The following is a 9,547-nucleotide window of genomic DNA, read 5'->3' as shown; positions in this document are numbered from 1 at the left end:
CGGCAGCTCACTGCATCTGTACGTACAGCCAACGGCCCTTCGTCGGAAAGCCGCGGCATAGACGCCGAAGAACGGAAAGAGACACGCGACACGACGCTTGAAGTGGAAGTCTTGTTCCGACGTCCTTACCACCATCGAGTACATCAGCAGGAGGGCAAGGCAATTCATAATGTCCTATGCCTGCGATGGCCAGGCTATACAGCTATAGCTAGCCTTCTCTACCGACCGCAAGATGGCTCCCTCTACCTCCCTGCCCTTCCCGCCTCCGCCGCCTGTACGGCATCACGGCAACACCTACACACATGCCCACCCCAATCCTGGCCAGACACCATCGGATCGTCAGAAGCACTTGCAATACCTCCACTCCCTCTTGCACATACTGCTACAACGCCATCCTACTCTTCCAACCCAAGAGGAGGAGGACGGACAAGCTAGCTCCGGCGGCGAGTCTCTCCGGGAGAAGAATGCAGTCAGGGTTGGTAGGATTGTGAGAATTCTATGGGGCTGCAAGGAGTGGAGAGAAGGAGAATTATGGAGGGAAGGACTTGCTTGGGCCGGTCTTGACATCGGAGAAGGCGAGGCTCAGGCACAAGAGTCCGGCGAAGAGGATGGAGACGCTCAAGCAGACCAAGGAGACCCACAGAGCAAGAGGAGAAGATTAGATTCAGTAGAGGTCAGCTCTGCCGAGGAGACAGGTGATGAGGCAAGGAGTAGAGATGGACGGTCTCGATCTCCTTCACATCCCGAGTCATCGCGTGCGTCTTCGATGTCACTGCCGTCGGAATACTCGGGCGAGAACACTCAAACCAATGGGAGTGATGCGCAGAGCAAGCGACGCGAAAGAGCTAGAGCAGTGGCCACTGCTGAAAGGCGCATCGAATTTCTACGCAAAGTTGCAGCAAGACGGAGAGGACTGGTGAGTAGCAAGACCGTGGAGGTCTAGACAGCTACACATGGTGATCTTCTTGTGGGCCAGCTGACTGACTCGCCTCTTGCTTTCCGACCCAGCGCCCTCTGATGCTCGCCTGCAGAGCACAGGAGCTGATTGTCCTTGGCAGGTGGAAAGAGGCATTAGATGAGATCGAGCTGTGAGTACTGGCTGTGTGAAGAACGTGCATGGCATGTCCCTCCCATTCAGGCATGCGACACCTTGTGCTCACGCCTAGTCTTGCATTCGACTGTGCTGCTGCCGCCCACAGAGTGCTCCAGTCTCCTGCATATCGCTCCTCGCCTGAGCTCAACCTTTATGCTGGCCTACTTGTTGTTCTTGTCTCCTCCGAAGAGACGCACACTGCTTGATAGGTTCAGACGCCAGCCCATGTACATTACTCTAGCTTTTGATACCCACTCTTTCCCGTCGGAACATTCATGCACTTGCTTGCAGACCCAGCTTTCGGCTGCATGATGGGATGGCTCGATGACCCCTCGCTACTCACAAGGCACATTCTGCATCCAGTACCAGGTCATGGGGTGGCAGTCGAGGAATTCACTTCACTCACGTATTGCCTTCTCAGACGGACTTTCCTCGGCGGCGCAATACATAGTGGCGCAAACATAGAGGTACCCGACCTTACCAATAGCTCCTTCGCCGAATGGACGCCACGCGAACGGCTAGCGTCTGAAGACGTCGGGGTCCGACTCACACGCAGCGATCAGTAACACAAGCCGCCTCAACTTTGCCCGTAGTTGGACGTTTTGCCGCTCCGCTGCCGACGGCTCTCTGTCGCGTGGATGCCATGAGATGGACTGCCGTTCGTGACCTTTACGTTATCTCCGGCTTTCTGTTCTCCTTTTTGCGCTGAGAGACTGACTTTATTGCACTTCTGAGCAGCAGACCAGACTGGAGCTACTCCGGAAAAGGCGGGGAAGTTTTCTGGGGGAAAAGGGAGGGGTGGCGCATTCCCACACAAAGAGGGTGTTTGAAACTCAATCGTATTAGGGGGTTCGCCGCTTCGCCTTTCGTACCCCTTTGAGGTTCTCTGGGACATCGCTTTGGTGCCTGCCAAGAAATCCCTTCGATTCGCGCTACTGAAGGTAGGTGGCGGGGGGAAAGCACTCGGGAAACGCCTCCAGAAGCTTTCGTTGTCCGTTGCTCGGTGTTCGTGCCGGATTGGCGGGGGGAGGCGCAACGCGGGGTAGACTGGGGCAGTGTGGGGAAGAAGAGATTGCCCGCTTCCTGCGCGATGCGCCCCATCTCGCTTACGTCCGACGAGGTGCGAAATGCTGACACTGGCTGACTGCTAGTCATCCATTGGCAATCGTAAGGCAGAGTGCGGGGCACCACCACGGTGTCTGACCCTTGCAGAAGGCCGGACGAATGGCCGGACGAAGACGCCCGACCGGCCTATGCGTGGTATAAAGTACCACCAGCAGCGTAATCGCCCTCATTCGTCCACTTCTCACCTCCATTGTTGTCTTTCTTAGCGTCCGAGATACCTCTGGCTTCGCGATTCGTTCCTCGGTCCCCTTATCTTTACGCCATTCCCGGTCCGCACTCACGCAACATGGCTACCAACAACGCAGCACCCCCGTTGGCCGAGTCCGAGGAGCGGTCGCTCGAGTCACCGACGAAGAAAGGCGAGCCGCTCGGTCTGACACAAAGTGCCAGCGACAGCCAAATGGCAAGCGGCAACGGCGAGAAGAGCCATGACCTGTCCGACGCTGAGATCAAGAAGCTAGACCGAAGGATCGATTTCACCCTCCTGCCCTGGCTCTCCTTCCTCTACTTGCTCTCCTTCCTGGACCGAACCGCCATTGGAAATGCGCGTCTCTTCGGTATGACCCCATCGCTCGCGCTTGGAACGGGACCCAAGTACAACATTGCTGTGTCGGTCTTTTACTTCAGTTATGCTTTCTTCGAGGTGAGTGCATGCCGTGGGCCAAGCGAGTCTTCTCATGTCAGCCGCATATGCTGACAGCGCGCCCAATGATACACTTGCAATTTGTAGGTCCCCAGCAACATCATGCTCAAGAGGCTCAGCCCGCCAGTGTGGTTTGCGATCGCATGTGCCCTCGTCGGTATCTGCATGATGAGTCAGGGTCTCGTCGAGTCCTACGGCGGTCTTCTAGCCACCAGGTTCCTCCTCGGTGTCTTCGAGGCAGCCCTCTTCCCAGGAGTCAACTATCTCCTGAGTGGATGGTACGTCCGCTCCAAATTTGGTCTGCGTGCAGCCATCTTCTTCGCCGCTGCCTCGGCTTCGGGTGCTTTCGGTGGTCTCCTGTCCACTGGTCTGGCACAAATCCGAGGAGGCACTTACGACGGTCCCAATGACGGCTGGCGATGGATCTTCATCGTGATTGGTCTCATCACCATTGTATCTGGTATCCTGTCCTGGTGGTTGGCACCAAATTTCCCTGACAAGGCCAAGTGGCTCTCGGAGAGGGAGCGTGCCTTTGTCATCTCTCGCCTTCAGGCGGGTCAACAGAACTCTGCTGCGGGTGAAGGCTTTGCCTGGAGGAACGTCTGGAAGGGTGTGCTCGACCATAAGACATGGCTCGCCATGCTTGCCTACATGGGCTGTGACGGTCCTTTGTACGCCTTCTCCGTCTTCACCCCCACGATCATCAAGTCCCTCGGAACGTGGACTACGGTGCAGTCCAATTTGCTCAGTGTGCCCATCTACATCGTGGCAGGTATCACCACGATTGTGATTGGATTCGTGGCAGACAAGAAGGGTCACCGTGCCCTCATCAACCTGTGCCTATACCCATTGGGCATCCTGGGATACATTATTCTTCTAGCCGTCGACCCAAGGAAGTCTCCAGGTGCCTGCTACTTTGCCATCTACCTGGCCGCTATGGGAATCTACCCGATGATCCCCAACTCAGTGGCCCTGTTCGGCTCGCACATCGAAGGTGCTTACAAGCGTTCCGTCGTGCTAGCCATGTTCATCGGCTTTGGTAACTTGAACGGAGCTGCCACCTCTCAAGTCTACTACTCCAAGTCTGCTCCTCGCTACTTTGTCGGACACTCGATCCTGATCGTCTACTTGGCCATTGGATGGTTGGCCACCCTCACTTACTTATGGTCGACCAAGAGGGAGAATGCAGCTAGGGAGAGGGGAAGCCGCAATGAGACTATCCTCGACCATCTCCCTCATGAGGAGGCCGTCGCTGAGGCGCAGAGGATCCGAGAGGCAGAGATTGCCGAACTCAAGTCAAAGGGCGGCCTGGGTAACAGGTGGCTGGCACTCAAGAAGTCGGTACACAGTACTCCTGGTGGAACGTATGCTAGCGTGGAAGAGGCGATGCGTCTCAAGGGAGATGACTACAGTGCTCACCGCTACTCGTACTAAGCTGAGTGGGACAGCGGGAGTGACCGACTGGGGATGCAGACTCTGTAGTTTGCAATCGTTGGCCCAGCAGGAAGCCCACGGTTCGTTTGTTGTACACAATCTTGATGACAATCACCCTGCCCGAAATGAATGCATTGCACCCACACGACTATGATGCCCCAAGTTTGGTCCCGCCGGCCTCCAAGTCACTTCTGAGACCAGTGTGATGCCATTCTGCGTGATCGGGAATGCCGCTGTCGTCAGTCACTTGCCTTTTGTGCCCGACGCGTGTTCCTGTCGTGTTTCAGGGGGGCCAAAGAGGCGCGGCGCGGCGGCTCCTTTTGCTCCAGGCCAATTTTTTGGATGCAGCCGAGGAGGTGGTCCCGCGTGTGTGTGTGTGTGGGTGGGTGGCCCCTGCGCCTTGCTCTGGCGCCGCGTCGTCGTTTGCTGCCGCCCCACTGTGACTCCGCGTGGGGGGACCGTCCGCCATGCGCCTGTCTGCCCGCTCACTCACTCACGCCCCGCTCGCTCCCCTTTCCGCTCGGTGGTTATCAGCCTCGCCCCCCCCCTTTGACTCACCGCTGAGCTAAATCCCCCCATCCGCACTCGCAACTGCCCCCCCTCCTCCCCGCTCTGATCGTACTCTTCGATCCCGCGTGTTGATCACATCCTCTGCTTCTCACTATCGCTCCTCATAGACGTGGTCTGCATCGCCTCGATCGCCCTCGGTGCTGCGCTGTGTTGCCCTGCGTCGTGCCACATTTGCCTCCGCCACGCCTGGCATTAGGGGATCCGCATTGCGTTGCGCCAGCCAAAGGAGTCAAAGCACACGAGTCCTGAAAGCCTCCGGAGACCCGAGGGAGAAATGCTCAGGGCGACCATTGGTCGCTAATAATTAGAGCCACTCCTATCCTCCCTTACTCCATCTCCTCACTCTCGCCTCTCTGCTTGCCGTTCCAGCCGCATCTGCTCTCCACATCGCCATCGTAACTCGGGATTTCTGGTGCCGCTGCTGCTGAGCCAGCCTACAACATTACTGCCGGAGAGGCCCACATCAAGAGGACAACAGCAACCATGGCATCCTCTGCGGCCTCTTCATCCAGCCGGCCTAACGCTGCGCCAGCTGGAACTCCAAGCTCCATAGGTCCCTTTCATATTGGTCCCGAGATTGGCAAGGGCTCCTTTGCAGTTGTGCACAAGGGTATACAACTGCAAGACGATGGCAATCACTCGCAGTCACATCCGTCTAGCCACGCTTCGTCGTCGTCTTCATCCTCGTCCGCATCTGCGTCTGCCAAGGAGGTGGCTATCAAGATTGTCACCCGCCGTAAGCTGACGCAGAAGCTCTTGGACAATCTCGAAGGCGAGATTGCCATCCTCAAGGCTGTCAGTCATCCCAACATCGTAGAGCTGATAGACTGTCTCAAGACCGAGTCACACATCTACCTCGTAATGGACTTTTCTTCTGGCGGAGATCTATCGCAGTACATCAAGAGAAAGGGCCTACTGGCAGAAGATGCGCTGAGCAAGTCCTCCTCCAGGGCTTTCTTGGCCGCTGCCAAGGAATTTCCGCATCCCAATGATGGAGGGCTTAATGCCAAGGTCGTGCGGAGCTTTTTGGAGCAATTGGCTGCTGCGATGGAATTCATGAGGGTTCGTAACATTGTGCATAGAGACATTAAGCCTCAGGTGAGTAGCCAGACCGGCAGCGAGGGACTGGATTGACCTAGGAGGGCTTGCGCTGACGCTACATTTCTACCGTCCCTCATACAGAATCTCCTTCTTCAACCTCCCACCTCGTCTTGCATCGCACTAGGCCATCCCGCCGGAATCCCCCAGATGAAAGTTGCCGACTTTGGCTTCGCCCGGAGCTTGCCTGCTGCCAGCCTCGCAGAAACGCTGTGCGGCTCACCACTCTACATGGCGCCTGAGATCTTGCGGTACGAAAAGTACGACGCCAAGGCAGACCTGTGGTCGATCGGGGCGGTGACGTTCGAGATGACAGTAGGCAAGCCGCCGTTTAGGGCTGCGAACCATGTCGAATTACTACGGAGGATCGAGCGGAACGACGATAAGATCAAGTTCCCCGATGAGCGGAGCGAGGGCACTTGGTTGAAGGAAGTACAGAGGCGGAGAGATGCGGACGAGTACGTCTCGATAGAAGAGGAGAAGCGTGGTCCTACAAAGGTCGACGATGACATCAAGACACTGATTCGCGCTCTGTTGAAGAGGCGGCCAGTGGAGCGTATGAGCTTCGAAGACTTCTTCTCGTCGCCAGTGATACTGGGCGCTCGGCCCGCCAAGGTTGGCAGGCAACGACCGGAATCGCCTCAACCCCAAGAGATTCTGCCACCAACCTCGCCTTCTTCCTCTACGTATAGCAGTGCTAGTGAAGGTCTACCACCCAGAGCTACTCCTGGTCCAACATTGCCATTGCAGCCCGCTCCTTCCACACGGGTGCAGGCACCCCCGCCCCTTTCACAGGCGCCGTTGCCAAAGTTTCGCTCCAAGTACATCGTTGCACAGAAGAGCGAAGCCAGCTCGGCCGTTTCGCAGAACGACTCTGGCGCCCCTCCTTCCCGCACTGCCAAGGCAACCGGCGGCGGCGGCGGCGGCGGCGAGGAGGTCAGGGCGGCTCCTCTTGTCCGGCAGAAGAGCAGCGGTGCCAGCAGTGTCAAGAGTGTGACTACTCCTGCAAGTAGCGGTGCACCGTCGAGGGTACCTTCTTCGACAAAGCTGTCTGCGACTTCGGAGCGAACAGAGGGAGGGTCTGGCAGTGGTCGCAGGCCCTCTGCAGGAGCTCTACAGCAAGTCTCAGCAAGTCAGGAAGATGACGAGTCGCAGTATGTGATGATCGAAAAGAAGAACGTCGAAGTAAACGCTCTTGCGGATGAGCTGGCCTACAGCCCTAATCAAGCGCGCAGCCCTCTAGCAACAGGAGCTGCTACTGCTGCTGCTCTGCTAGTGCGACGACCTTCAAGGCTTACGAGACTCGCTTCGGGCTACACTGGACCAACATCCCCTTCGGCGGCACCAAAGACAACGAGCTCGCCTCCGGATACTGTTCCTGCTCGACCGCCGTTGAGCACGACGGCTACGGCTCCAAGCGTGCTCTCTTCTTCGCCCTCGGCACCATTTGCTCTACCTCCAGGTGCTAGGCGACAACCTTCTTTCGCCTCTAGACGAACGAGTGGAGGAGCCTTCGGCTCACCTCGTCCTACTATCACATCTCTGCCATCACAGAGTGTCCCACAAGGGTCAGAGGAGGTAGATCAGGAGAAGTCTGACTTAGGTCGAGCGCAGCCCACCTCGATCAGTCCCATTGGCACTGGCGGCGCAGCAGTCGCCCGTTACCCTAGCGTGAGCGTCTCGCCTGGCTCGGCACTCGCGAGGGCGATCAGTCAAGCCAGCCAGAAGCTGTTTGGTATGCCGAGTGGAACGGCTGTTTTGGGTGGTGGTCTGAGCTTGAGAGGTGCTGCGACACTGATGAGGGGTAGGATGGGGGCGATTCAGGGCACTCCGGCTGGGAGCGCTGCTCTGCGTGGCGAGGTAAGTGAACAGAAAGTAGCAGAGTGAGCCGGTCGTGTGCTGAACTGACGTAAAATTCCATTACGGTCTCGTCCGACAGACTTCTCTCCTGCTGTATCTGGACGACTATGCCCAGAAAGCCTTCGTCCTCTGCGAATTTGCCGACTCCAAGCTCTCTTCGATCTACCCAGAAGGACCTCACCAGCCTGCCTGGGCCTCCTCTGCCTCATCCTCCCACCACCAGACCGCAGGCTCGATGGATCGGCAGCGCTCCCTCTCCCTCTCCGCTTCCTCTACACATAACACTGCAAGCGCTGCAGCCGTTGGAGGAGGCAATGCCGAGACGATTGCGAATGAGGCACTGCAGATCTACCTCAAGAGCTTGAGCTTCCTTCTGCGGGGAATCGAGGTTGTGAGAGGGTATCTGGAGATGAAGGGTACCGGGGCGACGGGTGGTCTGAGCTCCTCGCCGACAATCAGTCCTGATTTGAATGAGGGTGAGTAGATATGCCACTGCAGCACTTGTAGTCAAGCGCAAATACTGATCAAAGGCGGTCCTCATTCTTTCTTTCTCTTGATACCCACAGCGGTCCAATCCCTGCGTCGTCGTTTCAACGAGACGTGCGACAAGGCCGACTTTGCCCGTTCCAAATGTTCCGAAGTCAGCACCGCCACCTCCGAATCGAATCAGCAAGCAGTCAACAAGCTCATCTACGACAAGGCCCTCGAGATTGGGCGGGCAGCGGCACTTGATGAGCTTGAGAACAATCACGCTAACGTTAACGTCAACGTGAACCTCAATGCGAATGTCGGCTCGTCACCAGAGTCAAACACGCCCCCTTCCCTATCGGGCGCGGGACAGTGGGATATCCAAGCATGCCTGCTCGCCTACGAGACGGCAGCGGTTATGCTGTCGTGTCTGCTCAGTAGCAGTGCCGAAGGGGATGCGTCCGGTGCGGGCGGTGGCGCTGCCGGTGAGATGGAGGAGACGACGGGTTTGACCGTTGAACCTTTCTTCAAGTCGATCAATCATCGATCTCAAGCTCTACGTAGGCGGATTGAAATGGGAGTAGCTTCCGTACCTTCGACTACACCTACGACTGGAGTCGCACCTGGAGCATCTGCCGTCAGCAAAGAAAATACATTGGGCATGCCTGTAGGAGTGGATGTGGGAGCGGGAGTGGGGAGGGGGACACTGCTTCCTCCTGCTGGGGAGGTCTAGGCAAAACAAGACGACCTTGCTCCCAGCCGGCTCTTCTTTTGCCTCCTCTTCCCGGCTCGACACCACTCCTTCTTCGTCTTCCTCTCCTTCAGTATGCTCCAAGCCTATTTCCCATCTCGCAACACTCCACCACTCTTCTCTCTTCACGACTCTTCACCACTCTTCTGTCCCTCTCCGCTTCCCTGGTCCATCCTGTCCCGTCCCCATCCCCATTCCATCTCGTCTCGTCCCGTCGCATCGATATTTCATATGTACTATGTACTCTCTACTCTCTACTCTCTACTCTCCACCTCTTCCCATGCCGGTTCCAATTCTGATTCTGATTCGTCTTCCATATCTGTAAGCTCATACAATGACAATCCCCATTCCCATTCCCATTCACATTCATATGAACATGAACATGAACATGACAATTCCCATTCACATGAACATTCACATGAACATTCAGACGAACATTCATTCACACACTAGTCTGTCTGGATTCAACTTGCTTGCTCGCTCGCTCAGTCTACCGCTTGAAGTA

General features: G+C 56.7%; 3 protein-coding genes across 3 annotated transcripts; all 3 read left to right on the top strand.

Annotated features, from left to right (window-relative positions):
* Positions 1 to 1,573, top strand: BCV69DRAFT_62675 (hypothetical protein). The gene is made up of 3 exons (XM_025495410.1): positions 1 to 916; positions 1,009 to 1,088; positions 1,200 to 1,573. Exons 1-3 carry the CDS (start codon positions 233 to 235, stop codon positions 1,297 to 1,299), a joined length of 864 nt encoding a protein of 287 aa, XP_025345937.1. The 5' UTR covers positions 1 to 232; the 3' UTR covers positions 1,300 to 1,573.
* A 1,045-nt stretch (positions 1,574 to 2,618) lies between these two features.
* BCV69DRAFT_252090 (MFS general substrate transporter) lies at positions 2,619 to 4,295 on the top strand (the record flags this gene model as incomplete). The annotated part of the gene is made up of 2 exons (XM_025490458.1): positions 2,619 to 2,861; positions 2,949 to 4,295. The coding sequence occupies 2 exons, from the start codon at positions 2,619 to 2,621 to the stop codon at positions 4,293 to 4,295; spliced, it is 1,590 nt and encodes a 529-aa protein (XP_025345936.1).
* A 553-nt stretch (positions 4,296 to 4,848) lies between these two features.
* BCV69DRAFT_62635 (kinase-like protein) lies at positions 4,849 to 9,157 on the top strand. The gene is made up of 4 exons (XM_025495408.1): positions 4,849 to 5,963; positions 6,048 to 7,823; positions 7,903 to 8,299; positions 8,390 to 9,157. The coding sequence occupies exons 1-4, from the start codon at positions 5,349 to 5,351 to the stop codon at positions 9,022 to 9,024; spliced, it is 3,423 nt and encodes a 1,140-aa protein (XP_025345935.1). The 5' UTR covers positions 4,849 to 5,348; the 3' UTR covers positions 9,025 to 9,157.
* Positions 9,158 to 9,547: the final 390 nt, after the last annotated feature.

Source organism: Pseudomicrostroma glucosiphilum (assembly GCF_003144135.1).
Source record: "Pseudomicrostroma glucosiphilum strain MCA 4718 unplaced genomic scaffold BCV69scaffold_14, whole genome shotgun sequence".
NCBI classification, from domain to species: domain Eukaryota; kingdom Fungi; phylum Basidiomycota; class Exobasidiomycetes; order Microstromatales; family Microstromataceae; genus Microstroma; species Microstroma glucosiphilum.
This window is presented reverse-complemented; position numbering and strand designations above follow the sequence as displayed.